General features: G+C 45.5%; 1 protein-coding gene across 2 annotated transcripts in view; it reads right to left on the bottom strand.

The window, feature by feature from the left end:
• Nucleotides 1-766: 766 nt before the first annotated feature.
• The window catches only part of LOC120928869 (ecto-ADP-ribosyltransferase 5-like), a 62,994-nt gene continuing 45,632 nt past the window's right edge, over nucleotides 767-18,128 (bottom strand). For both annotated transcript variants that reach the window (XM_040339928.1, XM_040339929.1), the window contains exons 3-5: nucleotides 16,243-16,933; nucleotides 11,204-11,236; nucleotides 767-929 (exon numbers count right to left, since the gene is read on the bottom strand). In XM_040339928.1, coding sequence (XP_040195862.1) covers nucleotides 844-929; nucleotides 11,204-11,236; nucleotides 16,243-16,933 — 810 coding nt within the window. In that variant the 3' untranslated portion in view covers nucleotides 767-843. The remainder of the gene's footprint in view (nucleotides 930-11,203; nucleotides 11,237-16,242; nucleotides 16,934-18,128) is intronic.

The raw sequence follows: 18,128 nt of genomic DNA, 5'->3' as shown, positions 1-18,128 counted from the left end.
GCCGGCCGCTAGGTGGCGAGGCCATTGCGGCCGACGTAGAATATGCAAATGAAGACTTACGGCGATCCCCGAACGTCCCGAACGGCCCGTCGATCTAAATCGACGTCGTTTCCGCCGAGTTACGCCGCGTAAAACTAGGGCTGAGCCCTAGTTCTCTTAAGCCATGATAAGTATGGCCGTCGTTCCCGCGTCGAAATTTAAACATCAACGTCGTTTGCGTAAGACGTCCGTGAATGGCGCTGGACGCCATTTACATTAACGTCTAAGCAAATGACGTCGGTGCGACGTCAGTTAGCGCAATGCACGTCGGGTAATTTACCCGAAGGAGCATGCGCAGTACGTCCGGCGCGGGAGCGCGCCTAATTTAAATGGGACTCGCCCCATTCGATTGGGTACGCCTTGCGCCGGACGGATTTAAGTTACACCGCTGAAAATTTCCAGGTAAGTGCTTTGTGGATCGGGCACTTAGGAAGAAAATTTGCGGCGGTGTAACTTAAATGGGAAAAGTTAAGTTGCGCCCGGTTTTTGTGAATCTGGCCCATAATTCTTACACTCTTTTTAAAACTAGCACAAATATTTTGGCCTGAAGTTCCACCCTATCGCCTGCATGTTGTACACCTTGCCTTATTCATGTTGTGACATCGCATTTCACCAGGATTGGAAGCAGCAAGAACTGGTTATTACAACTAAAGTACTGAGATAATGACACCCGTGAGTGCTATGATACTGGGTGTCAGCTGAAGATAAAGTCAAGAAAAGCATGTTATCATCTCCTGGAGGAGAATCTGTCCATATTGCTTCACAGTGTATAACAGTGGGGAGGTCATTGGGTTTATCATCTTCTTAACACTCAGTTATGTCCTTCATGATGAAGATCAGTACAGAAATGGAGAGCGCTATCACTGCTGATGAAAACAATTCCTTTGTACCTAAAATGAGAAGAAACTAGTTTATAATCTTCAATATATGATGAATAATAGCAATAGAGAAATTACTGTTCATTAAAGAATAGAAGGATCTTATCTTGACCATCCTAATTGCACTCACCACTTGGATTTCACACCCTCTAACACAGGGGTGTCCAAACTTTTTTCAAAGAGAGCCAGATTTGATGAAGTGAACATGCGTGAGGGCCGACCATTTTGCCTGACACTCTTTGAACCATTAAAATTCAGTCTAAGTGTGTTCGTTCGAGCACCAATACACTGCCCAACAAGAATTCTCTTGCCTTCGTGGCTGTGTGGGGTTAAGAGATGAGCTCAGGCATATTATTTGAATATACCGTATTTATTGGCGTATAATGCGCACCTTCACTTTAAGAGGTAAGTTTCTGGATTTTTTTTTTACATTTTAAATAAAGAACTGTGAAGAAAAATAGGGGTCAGTGCCCATCTGCAGACCCCCAATTGCCGAGAATGCAGCACCCACCCTTGCCGGGAATGCAGCACCCATCATTGCCGGGAATGCAGCACCCACCATTGCCAGGAATGATCAGTGTCCATCTGCAGCCAGCCGTACCCAAGTGTCCATCTGCAGCCAGCCGTGCCTTATTCGTTTTAAATTTTACGGCCGAGATAGGAGCCGGATGTCCTGTGTATTCGATTGTACTTGGCTCTTCTCACAGTCCCTTCCCTTGGCCCGGCTTCTTTGATGGACACAACACCCATCCAATGGCGGGACTGGGCGGGACTACGAGTGGAGCCGAGCCTAGCCAAGTACACAGTACACTCGCCTCGGGCTATTACCGCGGCGCTCGTTCACCTGACAGGCAGCGGGGATCAGCATATAACACGCACAAAAGTGCGTGTTATACACCGATAAATACGGTATATATATCTTTTGTGACCCCGGCGCTGGGAGATAGCCGGGGGCCACAAAAGATATATATGTGTAGATAACCAAATGGGCCGTTCAAAACCGGGCCGCGGGCCGCGATTGGCCCGCGGGCCGGACTTTGAACATGCCTGCTCTAACATAACCCTCCATAAGGCAGAAAATACTCTGGCCATCTCTCTAGCCTTTGGATTATACCCAACATTGGAAGGGTGTTGGATCACACCGTCCAACCTGACCCTCAATAATACAAAAAAAAAATTCTGCCCCTGACCTTCTTTCTACATTTCTAATTACACTTGCTTTCACAATATCACATCCTTCAATATGATCCCCCTATAAGGTAGAAAATATTCTGTTTCTGATCTTCTCTCTTCCTTTCTGATTTCACTCACCACTGGGATATCACACCTCCAACATGACCCTCCATAGTAAAGAAAATACTCTGCTCCTGACTTTTTCTCGGCCTTTCTGATTATACCCACATCCAAGAAATCACATCCTCTAACATAAAACTCCATAAGGTAGAAGATACTCTGCTTTTCACTTTTTCTTTACCCTCCTGATCACACAATTGAAAATTGTTTTTGAGAAATTATTTTTCATTATATAATAAAAGGATCTTGACCTCCCATATGACCCTCTGAAAATACTCTGATCCTGCCCATCTCTCTACTCTTTGGATTACACCAAACAGAGGAATATCAGTCCATCCGATGAGAACGGTCTGAAGGACCGTTGTCATAGGGTAACCAATGAAGCTGACTGATGGTCCGTCGCGCCTACACACCATCGGTTAAATAACCGATCGTGTCAGAACGCGGTGATGTAAAACACAACGACGTGCTGAAAAAAATGAAGTTCAATGCTTCCAAGCATGCGTCGACTCGATTCTGAGCATGCTTGGGTTTTTACCCGATGGTCGTGCCTACTAACGATCGGTTTTGACCTATCGGTTAGGAATCCATCGGTTAAATTTAAAGCAAGTTGGCTTTTTTTTAACCTATGGTTAAATAACCTATGGGGCCCACACACCATCGGTTTTGACCGATGAAAACGGTCCATCAGACCGCTGTCCTCTGGTTAACCTATCGTGTGTACGAGACCTAACATGACCCTCCACAATATAGAAAATATTCTGCTGCTGACCTTCTCTCTACCTTTCTAATTACATCCATCCAACATGACCCTCCAGAAGCTAGAAAATACTCTACTCCTGGCCTTCTCTCTACCTTTCTGAATGAATGAATGAATGAAAAACTTATATAGCGCGGCACATGCGAACTGAATCGCCTCTGGGCGCTTGATTATATTCAGAGAGAGAAAGGAATCCCCGGCGACGCACATCTACGTGAGTGTATGATAATGAGAATGACAACCTCAGCCTGGGCTCCCGCCAGGCAACGCCCCCAAATTTATATTCACTACTGGGATATCATACCCTCAATAAGGTAGAAAGTATTCTGCTCCTGATCTTCTCTCCACCTTTCTGATAGCACTCAGCACCTGGATATCACATCTCCAACATGATCCTCCATAAAATAGAAAATACTTTGCTCCTAACTTTCTCTCTACCTTTCCGATTACACTTTCCACCAGGATATCACGCCTCCAACATGACCCTGCATTAGGTGAAAAATATTCTACTCCTGAATTTCTGTCTTCTACTTCTACCATCTTCAACATGACTCTCCATAAATTAGAAAATACTCTGCTGCTGACCATCTCACTACCTTTCTGCTTACAGTCAGCATTGGGATATTACACCCTCCAACATGACCCTCCATAAGGATGAAATTACTCCTAACCTTCTCTCTGCCTTTGTGATAACTTCCACCAGCAGGATATCACACCCTCCAACATAACCCTTCATAAAGTAGAAGATTCTCTGTTTCTGACCTTTTTGTACTCTCCTGATTACACAACTGCTAATTATTTTTGACAAATGATTGTTCATTAAAGAATAAAAGGATCTTGACCTTCCACATGACCCCCATTAGGCAGGAAATACTCTGAACCTGCCCATCTCTCTACTCTTCTGGCTGTACCCACCATCCACATCACATTGGATTAGCCCAAGTCCACCATGCAGGACTTGGGAGCAGCAACGCCGCGCCAAGGCCCCAATGGTGTCGCTGTCCATTCATACAACATTCACACGGTCGTGGGGAAAACTTGAGCTATCACAACCTCCAACACAACTCCCCATAAAATAGAGAAAATACTCTGCTCTTCACCTTTTCACTACCTTTCTGATTACACCCAATTTAAGGATATCAAAGTTCTAACATGATCCTCCATAAAGTAGAAAATACTCTGCTCCTAACCTTCTCTTTACCCTTTACCTTTCTGATTACACCCGCCTTTAAGATATTACACCTCCAACATGGCCCTCCATAAGGTTGAACATACTCTACTCCTGGTCTTCTCTCTCGCTTTTCTGATTACTTCTACCACCAGGATATTACATCCTCTAACATGAGTTAGAAGATACTCTGCTTCTGACCTCTTCTTTACTCTCCTGATCACACAATTGAAAATCATTTTTGAGAAATGATTGTTCATTAAATAATAAAGTGATCTTGGCCTCCCACATATCCCTCATAAGGAAGAACATCTCTCTACTCTTCAGATTATACTCACCATCGGGATATCATATCCTCCTTAAACAGAGAATATCCTGCTCCTGACTGTCACGTACCTGGTAGGAGTCTGAAATGACGAGGTTGGCCTCTCTTGTATCTCCAGCCAAAGCCCCACTGGAGGTGTCACAGATGGTGGCTAGGGTCAGGAGGAACACTAGTGCCTGTAAGTGGAGTTGCAGGCTTGGAGGTGCAGGCAGAGCATCCGGTAGGGAGCTGGACCCAGGAAAGCTAAGAGGATGGACAGCCAGCAGAGGCACTCGGAAATAGCGTTGAACCAAGCAGGAGACAGGAGCAGGGTCACAAAGGTAGCTGAGTTCAGTAACAGGCGGGCAGTGAGGTAACAAGGCATAAGCAGAAGTCAGGGCATCCTTTAAATAGGCCGTCTGCCACCAATTGAGGCTAGGGGTGCGCTCCTGCACATGCACGCAGTGCCCTGCTCACACGCATTCGCATTGGCGCATATGGGAATCTGCCGTTGCCGTGAGTAGGCATGCACACGTGTGCGCGCCGGGCGCATTCTGACAGTTCTCTTACACTGACCTTCTCTCTAACTTTCTGATTACACTCACCATCAAGATATTACACCTCTAACATCGCCCCCCCATAATGTAGAAAATACTCTGCTCTTGACCTTATCTTTTTGTTGGAGACCTTGCAACAGATCATACACCCCACCATGCAGAAACAGGCATTTCAAGGGATAAAGAGTGAAGCTGAATTACTAAAAATGGTTGAGGAGCACCAACCAATGATTTTGAGAACTGGCTGGTGATCAAGTGAGACAATTGTTTTAATGTGGAGCAGTTGAGTTAGAACCTCTGCCAGGTGTAAATAACCATCTGAGTCCCAATTAAATATAAAATGGGAAATGAGAGGAAATTTCTCCAAAACGAGAAAAAACCCCACCCCTAACAGTTACCCATTGAAAGATTCCACCTTTCTTCTGGCGACAACCGTATATTTTGGATTACCCATCACCAGTACCAGGACAGGGTTATCCAGTGCTCAGGGCAAGGATCCAGAACTGCGCCCCTTTCCCCCAATGTTAATACATGCTGTGGAATGGGTGTACCACACTGCATCCATTCTTTGCCCCCTTGCTTCACTGTACCCAAGGCAGCTTACCCTCCTGCCCACCCCTTGTCCCAGCCCTGCCCATCACATTCTAATCACTAGGACTAATTGAGAGTGTGAACCTAACAGAGGTTCTAGCCCTTCCATGTTAAAAAAAGTAGAGTAAGCTATGGCTTTAGATGCACCTCTAAGCCTGTGCTAGTAACAACCTTAAAAACTTAAAGTAGAACTAAAAGCCAAATAGGTAGATTCAGGTACGAAGGCTTAAACTTGCGGCGGCGTAGCTTAGCCTGTTTAGGCTACGCCGCCGTAAGTTAGCTAGGCAAGTACATGATTCTCAATGTACTTGCCTGCTAATATACGGCGGCGTAGCCTAAAGCGGACGGGCGTAAGGGCGCCAAATTCAAATGTGTTGGAGGGGGGCGTGTTTGATGGTAATGAGGCTTGACCTCACGTTTTTTACGTTTTTTTTTAATGCGCATGCGCCGGGCGCCTACATTTCCCAGTGTGCATTGCGGCTAAGTACGCCGTACGGGCCTATTGATTTCGACGTGGACGTAAACGACGTAAATGCCGATTCGCGGACGACTTACACAAACAACGTAAAAAATTTGAATCTCGCGGCGGGAACGGCGGCCATACTTTAACATTGTTATTCCACCTAATAGGTGGAATAACTTTAGGCCTGCCAATGCCTTACGGAAGCGGCGTAAAACTACTGCGGCGGCCGGGCGTACGTTCGTGAATCGGCGTATCAACTCATTTACATATTCTACGCCGACCGCAATGGAAGCGCCACCTATCGGCTATCTGAAAAATTGCAACCTAAGATAGGACGGCGCAAGCCGTCTTATCTTAGATATGTTTAAGCGTATCTCTGTTTGAGCATACGCTTAAACATAAGTCGGCGTAGATTCTGAGTTAGGTCGACTTATCTACTGATAAGTCGGCCTAACTCTACCTGAATCTACCTAAAAATGTTTTTCATTTTGGAGATCGGGAGGGTTATACCCCCTGTCAGTTTTTTTTGTCCCTTTGGGGAGATTTCCTTTCACTTCCTTTCTTATTGCAAAAACAGGATGTAAGAGGAAATTCCTGCAAAGTGAGTTGTCACCAGAACTAGTGTCCACATTGGAAGATTTCTCCTCCATTCCTGTTCTGGTGACAACCCAAAATTTGGGATTTCTTTTCACTTTCACACTCAGTTATGTGTAAAAAAATAGAACATGTTTTAAATTTTGGAGTATTCTGCTCCTGATCTTCTCTCCACCTTTCTGATAGCACTCAGCACCTGGATATCACATCTCCAACATGATCCTCCATAAAATAGAAAATACTTTGCTCCTAACTTTCTCTCTACCTTTCCGATTACACTTTCCACCAGGATATCACGCCTCCAACATGACCCTGCATTAGGTGAAAAATATTCTACTCCTGAATTTCTGTCTTCTACTTCTACCATCTTCAACATGACTCTCCATAAATTAGAAAATACTCTGCTGCTGACCATCTCACTACCTTTCTGCTTACAGTCAGCATTGGGATATTACACCCTCCAACATGACCCTCCATAAGGATGAAATTACTCCTAACCTTCTCTCTGCCTTTGTGATAACTTCCACCAGCAGGATATCACACCCTCCAACATAACCCTTCATAAAGTAGAAGATTCTCTGTTTCTGACCTTTTTGTACTCTCCTGATTACACAACTGCTAATTATTTTTGACAAATGATTGTTCATTAAAGAATAAAAGGATCTTGACCTTCCACATGACCCCCATTAGGCAGGAAATACTCTGAACCTGCCCATCTCTCTACTCTTCTGGCTGTACCCACCATCCACATCACATTGGATTAGCCCAAGTCCACCATGCAGGACTTGGGAGCAGCAACGCCGCGCCAAGGCCCCAATGGTGTCGCTGTCCATTCATACAACATTCACACGGTCGTGGGGAAAACTTGAGCTATCACAACCTCCAACACAACTCCCCATAAAATAGAGAAAATACTCTGCTCTTCACCTTTTCACTACCTTTCTGATTACACCCAATTTAAGGATATCAAAGTTCTAACATGATCCTCCATAAAGTAGAAAATACTCTGCTCCTAACCTTCTCTTTACCCTTTACCTTTCTGATTACACCCGCCTTTAAGATATTACACCTCCAACATGGCCCTCCATAAGGTTGAACATACTCTACTCCTGGTCTTCTCTCTCGCTTTTCTGATTACTTCTACCACCAGGATATTACATCCTCTAACATGAGTTAGAAGATACTCTGCTTCTGACCTCTTCTTTACTCTCCTGATCACACAATTGAAAATCATTTTTGAGAAATGATTGTTCATTAAATAATAAAGTGATCTTGGCCTCCCACATATCCCTCATAAGGAAGAACATCTCTCTACTCTTCAGATTATACTCACCATCGGGATATCATATCCTCCTTAAACAGAGAATATCCTGCTCCTGACTGTCACGTACCTGGTAGGAGTCTGAAATGACGAGGTTGGCCTCTCTTGTATCTCCAGCCAAAGCCCCACTGGAGGTGTCACAGATGGTGGCTAGGGTCAGGAGGAACACTAGTGCCTGTAAGTGGAGTTGCAGGCTTGGAGGTGCAGGCAGAGCATCCGGTAGGGAGCTGGACCCAGGAAAGCTAAGAGGATGGACAGCCAGCAGAGGCACTCGGAAATAGCGTTGAACCAAGCAGGAGACAGGAGCAGGGTCACAAAGGTAGCTGAGTTCAGTAACAGGCGGGCAGTGAGGTAACAAGGCATAAGCAGAAGTCAGGGCATCCTTTAAATAGGCCGTCTGCCACCAATTGAGGCTAGGGGTGCGCTCCTGCACATGCACGCAGTGCCCTGCTCACACGCATTCGCATTGGCGCATATGGGAATCTGCCGTTGCCGTGAGTAGGCATGCACACGTGTGCGCGCCGGGCGCATTCTGACAGTTCTCTTACACTGACCTTCTCTCTAACTTTCTGATTACACTCACCATCAAGATATTACACCTCTAACATCGCCCCCCCATAATGTAGAAAATACTCTGCTCTTGACCTCCTCTCAACCTCTCTGATTACAATTATCACTGCTGGGATATCACACCCTCCAACATGACCCTCCATAAGATAGAAAATACATTGCCCCTGACCTTCTCACTACCTTTCTTATTTCCCCTACCACCAGAACATCAAACCCTCCAACTTAACCCTACATATTGTAGAAAATACTCTTCTCTCGATCTTAAATACAGCTTTCTAATTATACTCACTATCGGACAGTGGCTGCTGGTGGGCAGGGATGGACTGGCCATTGGGACTACAGGGAGTTTCCCGGTGGGCTGATGGCTCCGTGGGCCAGCTTCAGTGACAGCGGACCGCCGCCCCCCCTTCGCTCCTCTGTCTCTCCCTTCCCGCAGCGCTCACCTCCTCTCCCTCCCCGCAGCGCTCACCTGGGGGGACAAAGAAGCAGGGGGAGGACCAGAGGAGCAGGGGGGCCGACAGAGGAGCATGGGGGAGGGGACAGACAGCTGACTCAACAACATGGCCTGGGAGTTTCTCATTTCTGCCTAATCTTGTCCCATAAGGGGGGGCACCAAACTGATTCTTTGCCCGGGTGAAATAATGTCTAGCTTCCCCACTGGTACTGCCTATAAGAGTACCAGTACCAGCCATTCTACTCTAGTAAAGTGAAGGGGGAGAGAAGGCTTGGGTGGCGGGGGGGGGGGGGGGTGCAGGAGTTGTCCGGCCGCCATGGGAGAGACCTGTCAAAGTGGGCCAGTCTGGATGAAGTCCAGGGCCAAATTTTTGTCCCAGTCCAGCTCTGCTGGTGGGCGGCAAACAGACATGACCCTCTTACTCGCATACCTCCACCCGCTTCCCCCCCTGCGTCTCTTGATCACCTCGTGCCACCCCTGCGCACGCGATCTGTGGCTTTACCTAATATTGCGGTAGAGGTTGTGCACTGCTGAATCCGGGCTCCTGGAAGAGGCTGTTGCTGCCGCCGGGGCAGTTGCTTCTCCTCCCGGCTGAACAGGAGGCGGGTCCTGAGACCCGATTGGACCCGCTTCCTAATTGGCCAGGAGGAGAGGCAGAAAGACATTAGCGAATATTAATTTGCTAATGTCACACAAGTGGGTGGGCTCACTGCGCCCTGAGCCCACCCTTTTTGAAGACAATTAGAGCCTCCAGTTCTAATCACATGGTTAAAAAAAATAAAACACATTGAAATCCATGCGTCTGGCACCCTGTATGGAGATTAGGGGCCGGACACATGGATTGTAAGGGTGACGCCCCTGTGCCTCTAATGGATGGGCCACCACTGCTATCAGAATATCACACCCTCCAACACGACCCTCCATAAGATATTAAATACTCTTCTCCTTAATGTTTCTCTTCTATTTTGATTTGAATAAGCGAGCCTTAGTTACTGAAAAGATTGGCATAAATGTCAACAGTAGAAGGACGTCCAGAAGTTGTGCGTATTTTCTGCTTTGTGGAGAGATTAATGCTGTGTGGTTTGGCACCTTGACAAGAGGACATTCACATGTGTGTATTCAAGAGATTTCCATTAACTCTATAGAGGCTAAGACTGTCATGGGCCTATCCTAAACCAGAAAGCTTGATCCTTAGCAACACATGTTTATGGTGATGATGGTTACGTATGTTGTGATGAAGCAAGTGTGGGTGTAGCTCAAAACTTTGATGCTAACATTGTCCCTCTTGTTACTGCCTGGACGGTGCCTGGACGGTGCCTGGACGGTGCCTGGACGGTGCTTTGGGTTCCTTTGCTGTCAATACAACTAGGTTTATGTATTACATACTTAGGCCCCGTACACACGACCGGATCTATCCGCTGGGATTGATCCGCGGATCAGTTCCAGCGGACAAATCCGGACGTCTGTACGGCCTAGCGGATATTTATCCGCAGAGATTTCTCGGGCCGATCGATTTCAAGCGGATATAAATTTCTTAGCATGCTAAGAAATCTATCCTCTTGAATCGGGTCCAGCGGATTGATCCGGTGGTCTGTACAGACTCACCGGATCAATCCGTCCGCTCCCCTTCCTCGCATGCGTCGCAATGATTCGACGCATGCGTGGAAGTACTTACCTTCCAGCGTCGCGCACGTCGCCGCGTCATCATCGCGGCGACGGCGCGACACGTCACCGTGGATGAATTCCGCGCGGATTTTGATCCGATGGTGAGTACAAGCCATCGGATCCAAATCCGGAGGAGGAATCTCCGCTGGAAAGGGTCCGGCGGACCGTTTCCAGCGGAGATCCCCTCGTGTGTACGGGGCCTTAGGCGTGCGTACAGGGTGTGCCAGGTGTGCCCAGGCACACCCTAATCACCCTGTGCAGCACAGATCCCCCCTACTGCCCAGGCACCCCCCTCCGCAGCACTACCAGCTTTCCTCTTTTCCTCTCCTGCCGGCTGTTGCTGCGAGGATGTTTTAGGATGAGTGAGGCAAGGGGCTGGTAAATATGTATTTATCAGCCCCTTCCCTTTCTGAATGAACATGGTGAGTGATCGGTAGTGTGTTGAGCTTTGGGGTGCACACCCTAATGCAATAGCCTGCGCACACCTATGATTACATAATACACAATAGTAGCTGTTATTAGCGGAGAAGATGGGTTCATACTTACCTCTGCTATACACACATGTGTTGGATTTCCCCCCTATAAAAACAATGACCAGAAATAATGTTACAAAAAGATTTGACAATTTATCATACAAATTGGATGTGTGAAGAAATACAAACACAGATGGTCAATGAGCATTATTACTGCTTGAAAAGACTGGCCCGGATTCAAAGAGATTTGCGCAATATTTACGGAGGCGCAGGGCAACGATTTTGCCCTGCGCCCCCGCAAATTTGCTCTGCTGCCCTTGATTCACGGAGCAGAAGCTCCGTGAATTGCGCGGGCGCGCCGGCAAAATTGCCCGGCGCTAGAGCAGGCAATTTAAATGATCCCGTAGGGGGCGGGAATCATTTAAATTAGGCGCGCTCCCGCGCCGAGCGTAGAGCGCATGCTCCGTCGGGAAACTTTCCCGACGTGCATTGCGGGAAATGACGTCGCAAGGACGTCATTTGCTTCCAAGTGAACGTGAATAGCGTCAAGCGCCATTCACGAATCACTTACGCAAACAACGTGAAATTCAAATTTCGCGACGCGGGAACGACGGGTATACTTTAGCATTGGCCGCCCCTACTATTAGAAGGGGCAGCCTTACGCTAAACACGCCGTACGGAAACGACGTAACTTGCGTACGCAGGGCTCGCGCAACATTGTGAATCGGTGTTAGTATGCAATTTGCATACTATACACTGAGCACAATGGGAGCGCCCCCTAGCGGTCATCGCAAGAATGCAGCCTAAAATATGCGTGGCATAAGAGCCTTATGCCACGCAGATCTTAGGCTGCAGTCGGCGTTACGATGTTCCTGAATCAGGAGCATTCGTAACGCCGGAGCAAGTAAGCAATTGCGCTGTGTAACCTATGGTTACGCAGGCGCAATTGCTTCTTGAATCTGGGCCACTATTCTTATTATGTCAATTCCAAAATCATCAGTTAATGTCATTGCTGTCTCAAAGTGCAACCTTTCATTTCTATTGTAAACTGCAGCAGTGCACAGACTAATGATAATGAATCTCTGTCCAGCAGGGGGGATGCAATTGGGTACAACTGTGCATGTGGGAGGAGCCACCTGTAACATTGAACTTTCCTGGTGCCTTCATAGCAGCATACGCATGGTTCGTTGCTCCACCCCCGGCGAACCCACAGCACCATTATAACTCTGTAAAAGAAAGCGACGCGACTAACGGGGCTGGTTGAGCGGGCTAGATCCTCTCACTCCCTTATAGGGAGTCCCTCTGCCCCGTTGGGCTTCAAAGCGGAGCAGGTAGGGCGGGCTGTGTGGGAGGACCCCCTCACACACCCGCCATTGCCACCCGGGGCATGGAGAAAGGTGGCAGATTGCCTCTGGGGGAGGCCTGCCCACTCCCAACTCCTGCAGTCCGGCTCCTCTCTCGAGTACACGCACAAAATACACTTAAAAAAAAAAAAAACAGCGACGCCACCTCCATTCACGGAAGAACAGAATTCATCAAAACGGCGTGAACTGGATGTAGCAAGAGCCTTAAAGTGGAGTTCCACCCAAAAATGGAACTTCCACTTTAAAGAAAGGTGACCCCCTGACATGCTACATTTGGTATGTCATTTTTTTTGGGGGGGGGGGTAGGGGCGGAACCCCTCTTTTTAAAGGGTTCCAGCTCCCGCTTCCTCCCTAGGTCGCTCGGCGACCGGAAGTAAGTCACCTCTTCCCCTTCCCTCTCCGCAATCATCTGGAACATCTATCAATGAATGGTCAACCTTAGACTGGGAAAGGGAGGAAAAGTGGTAGTATCCAATCAAGCTCATATGCATACGCATGTGCTAACAGCAGGAGAAAGCAGAAATGATGACTTAACTAGTGTTGCTCACGAATATTCGTATTGCGAATATTCGGCTCGAATATGGCATATTCGAGTATTCGCGAATATCTCGAATTTCGCGGCCAATATTCGCTATTCCGAATATAAAAAATTTTTTTTCGAAATTTCGCTAATGCGAATTTATTGCGAACATTTTGCGAATTTTTTTTTTTTTTCTGATTGGCTCTGATGCAAAAGAAGGGCGGAGAAAGTATTCGCGAATATTCTGAAATCGAATATTGGTGATATTTTATCGAAATTTCGCTAATGCGAATGCGAAATTGATTGCGAGATTTTGACAACTCTGATTGGCTCTGATGCAAAAAAAGGGTGGAGAAAGTATTCGCGAATATTCGATTTCCGAATATTCGCAAATACTTTCTCCACCCTTCTTTTGCATCAGAGCCAATCAGAGTTCTCCTACCACAGCTGTCAAAATATTTCACAACATTTTTTTTTTTTTGATAAAATATTCCGAATATTCGATTTCCGAATATTCAAGAATACTTTCTCCGCCCTTCTTTTGCATCAGAGCCAATCAGAAAAAAAAAAAAAAAAATTGCAAAATGTTCGCAATAAATTCGCATTAGCGAAATTTCGCAATTTAATTTTTTTTTTAAATATCACGAATATTCGATTTTAGCGAATATTTCACGAATATTCGGCTATATATTCGTGATATATCGCGAAATCGAATATGGCGTATTCCGCTCAACACTAGACTTAACAGGGTGTTGCTCATCCTTTATTGTCCAGTCAGAAGTCAGAGAGAGTTATGCCGCGTACAGACGGTCGTTTTTTGTAAAACGTCATTTAAAATGACCGCGTGTGGGGAAAACGTTGTTTTACGTCTTCTGAAAAACGACGACAAAAAAAAATTCGAACATGCTTGAGTTTTTTGTGTCGTTTTTCAAAACGTTGTTTTTTGTGTCAATTAAAATGATAGTGTGTGGGCAAAACGACGTTTAAAACAACGTTTTTAAACCCGCGCATGCTCAGAGGCAAGTTATGAAGCGAGCTTCAATGGAAAAGAGTGCTGAACGTAACCGCGCTTTGCTAGAGCATTTTGAAAAAACAATGGTGTGTAGGCAACGTCATTTTTGAAAATGAAGTTTCAAAAACGTTGTTTTATTTCATGATTTAAAACGTCTTTTTTTTTTTCATCACAAAAAACGACCGTCTGTACGCGGCATTAGCCTCGTGTAAGCTAAAAGTTGATCCCAATTGGAGCTTACACCGGGCTGAGGACTCTGATACTTCCCCCAGCACCAAGATGAGTGAACCACCGGAGCTTGTTCGTACCCAGAACTACGGGTATTCCTTTGCCTGTGAGCACCTCCTGTGTAAAGGCATTAAAGTGAACTCCGCTCTGCTCTAACTAAAGATATGTTTAAAAACAAAATAAAATTAAGCAAAAACCATTAAAGTGCTCCATTGATGAGACAGAACTTCTTATTTAACCACTTCCATACCGCGTCTATTCTGGCACTTCTCTCCTTAAAATCATAATTTTTTTGCTAGAAAATTACTCAGAACCCCCAAACATATATTTTTTTAGCAGACACCCTAGGGAATAAAGTGGCGGTCATTGCAACTTTTTATCTCGCACGGTATTTGCGCAATCATTTTTCAAACGCCTTAAAAAAAAAAAAAACGGTTTTATGAATTTAAAAATAACAAAACAGTAAAGTTAGCCCAATTTTTTGTATAATGTGAAAGATGATGTTACGCCGAGTAAATAGATACCCAACTTTGTCATTCTTTAAAATTGCGAACACTCATGGAATGGCGCCAAACTTTGGTACTTAAAAATCTCCATAGGTGACGCTTTAATTTTTTTTACAGGTTACCATTTTAGAGTTACAGAGGAGGTCTAGTGCTAGAATTCTTGCTCTCAATCTAACGCACGCGGCGATACCTCACATGTGTGGTTTGAACGGTGTTTACATATGTGGGCTGGACTTACGTGCACGTTCGCTTCTGAACGTGAGCTACTGGTGACAGGGGCGTTGAATTTTTTTATATATATATATATTTTTATTTTTATTTTTTTATTTAACTTAATTTTTTTTATTGTACTTAATTTTTTTTTTACATTTTTTTTTTATCACTTTTATTCCTATTACAAGAAATGTAAACATCCCTTGTAATAGGAATAGTGTGTGACAGGTCCTCTTTATGGAGAGATGCGGGGTCAATAAGACCCAACATCTCTCCTCCAAGCTGGAAAGCATGAGATTGTGAAAAAAATTCACTGATCTCATGCTTTCAGCCGCGATTGCGGCTTTGTTTACCTCCGGGTACCGGGGCGTGATGTCATAACATCGCGCCCGGGCCTCCGATGGTCATAGAGATGACCGGTGATCATCTGATCATCTGGCGGCGGCCGATTCGTTCTCTGGGCCCCCGATGGCACAGGAGAGCTTGGAGAAGCACCGGATGGCGGCAGGGGGGGGGGGCATGTCCCCTCCCATCGCCTATAAGAACGAGCAAGCGTGGAATCGCCGCTATGACCATCATTATGTTGCGCAGAATCGTCGCCTGAAAACAGTGATATCTGAATGATGCCTGTAGCTGCACCCATCATTCAGATATCCCCCACTGAAGTCCAGGACGTCATATGACGTACTGTGGTATGGAAGTGGTTAAAGTTGAGGTTCACCCAAAAACTCAATTTTTAACATTAGATTCATGCTCATTTTGGGAAGCAGAATCGGGTTTTTTTTTTTAAATCGAAGCAGTACTTACCGTTTTAGAGAGCGATGTTCTCCGCCGCTTCCGGGTATGGGCTGCGGGACTGGGCGTTCCTATTTGGTTGACAGGCTTCCGACAGGCTTCCGACGGTCGCATACAGCGCGTCATGATTTTCTGAAAGTAGCCGAACGTCGGTGCGCAGGCACCGTATAGAGCCGCACCGACGTTCGGCTTCTTTCGGCTACTCGTGACGTGATAAATGCGACCGTCGGAAGCCTGTCGGAAGCCTGTCAATCAAATAGGAACGCCCAGTCCCGAAGACCAAACCCAGAAGCGGCGGAGAAGATCTATCTCTAAAACAGTAAGTACTGCTTCGTTTTAAAAAAAAACACCCGATTCTGCTGCCCAAAATGAGCCTCAGTCTAATGTTAAAAAAATTTTTTCGGGTGAACTCCCGCTTTAAGCAGATTGAGCCTAGACCAAGCCATAAATTGGTAAAAGTCAAAATTTGCTAACCTTTTCTTAAGAAGTCACAGTTGTAGTAATGACATCTGTCTTTCGTCGTTTTAAGCACGAATCTGCTTTCGCCATCATCCCTGGTAAAGTGCGTCACTTCGAACACCTCGTCTACCGGTATAAGAACCTCCTCTTCCCCTGGATAGGAGGAGAAGTTGTGTATGTCTGCCCCAAAGCAGGTGCTTATGTTGAAGAAAGTCCCCATCCCAAAGTTCTCTGCCACTGTTTGATTCCTGGAGGAAGAGGTGAACTGTCCAAAGCGGATTCTCTCCCCCACATGCTCAGGTAACAGACGCACCCTGTTCACCCCTCTATACACAGACGATGGACAGTCCACTTTCAGGAGGTTCATGGCTCGGGTCATGAAGAAATGCAAGGAATGATAGTTGAAATATTCCCGGTCATAATTCCTCACGGCTTCGTTAAAATCGGAATAAACTGTGTCGTTGGAGTAAATGATAATAGCAACTCCATACTCATCCCGGAAGCCATGAGGGATTTCTTCAGTTAGATACTCTTTGTTTTCGTCCCATGCCTCCATTGCGAAATCCCAGGCATGAGCAAAATCAGGGTTAGCGTCTTTTTCCTCCTCAAGTAGGTAGGATTTGATTGCATTGTCCATTTCCTGTTGGCAACCTTCATACTGGTCGTCAAAGGCATTGCTGTTCATAGTTAGAGGACAGCTGGGGGCCTGTAGTGATAGGGATACACAAGATATGCATGTGATCAGGGGGAAAACATATGAACGCCAAGCAGAGGCCCGGTGGGAACTGAACTTGGGACCAACAGTACAAAGAATAGTAAATGACAATGTCTCAGAAATGTTCCTTTACCTAACCGAAGTGTCCAATAGAGGCCTAATTTCAGGCCTTTTTAACTCTTGCATTGACTATTGTGATATTGTGCTGTCTGGTATTCTACTAACTGCACTTGCGCATCTATACTCTGCCAATTTATGATGTTGTAAGACGTATCTATCCTCCTCTATGTCCCTCTTTCCTAATGTATCTAGTGTACCCAGGTGCCATCACTTCCCTACACTGCCATCTTCCTATTGTACCCAACTGCCACCACTTTCATTCACTGCAATCTCTTTTCCCTATTGTATCAAGTGTACCCAACAGTTATCACCTCCATCCACTACCATCTTCCCTCTCTATTGATTTTAGCCTACTCCCCTGCCATCTTCCCTCTCTATTGTATCTAGTGTACCCAACTGCCACCACTAAAACACCTTCATTCACTACCATTTATCTTCCTATTGTGTATTAGATATGTGCATTCCCGTTCGTACGAATGTTATTTTCGTACAAAAATGTTCATTTTCGTACCCGCAGAATAATGTGTACATACGAAAAAATGTAAGCACCAAAATACGAAAACGACGGGATTACGAATGAGTCGCATAACGAAAAACCGCAAATACGAACGAACGATCCGACGAAAATACGACAAAACGAAAACGGCAAAAGAACGAATATGACATCTATAACAAAAGACTTGCATTCTGTATTTTGTTTGAATCCTTGTTCTGTTCGTATTTTGATTTTCAGTCGTATGTTCATATGACATCTAACAAAAGATTTTCAATCTGTATTTTGTTTGAATCCTTTTTCTGTTTGTATGTTCATATGACATCTTATAACAAAAGATTTGTATTCTGTATTCTGAATTCCTTTTTTCTGTTCGTAATTTGGTTTCAAAATACAGAATGCTAATCTTTTGTTATAAGATGTCATTTTCGTTTTTTTGAATGGACAGTGAGTGTAGTTAGTTAGTGAAGCAGCTTCTCTTTTGTGCTGAGTACAGTACTTTTCTGTGGATTTTCGTCTGAAGGGAGATCAGTTGGCCAGACTTTTGAACCTGGAACCCAAAAATGGTTTTCT

The sequence above is a fragment of the Rana temporaria genome, chromosome 2 (assembly GCF_905171775.1).
Source record: "Rana temporaria chromosome 2, aRanTem1.1, whole genome shotgun sequence".
Classification (NCBI taxonomy): domain Eukaryota; kingdom Metazoa; phylum Chordata; class Amphibia; order Anura; family Ranidae; genus Rana; species Rana temporaria.
Note: the sequence above shows the minus strand (reverse complement) of the source record. Positions and strands in the feature narration are given on the sequence as shown.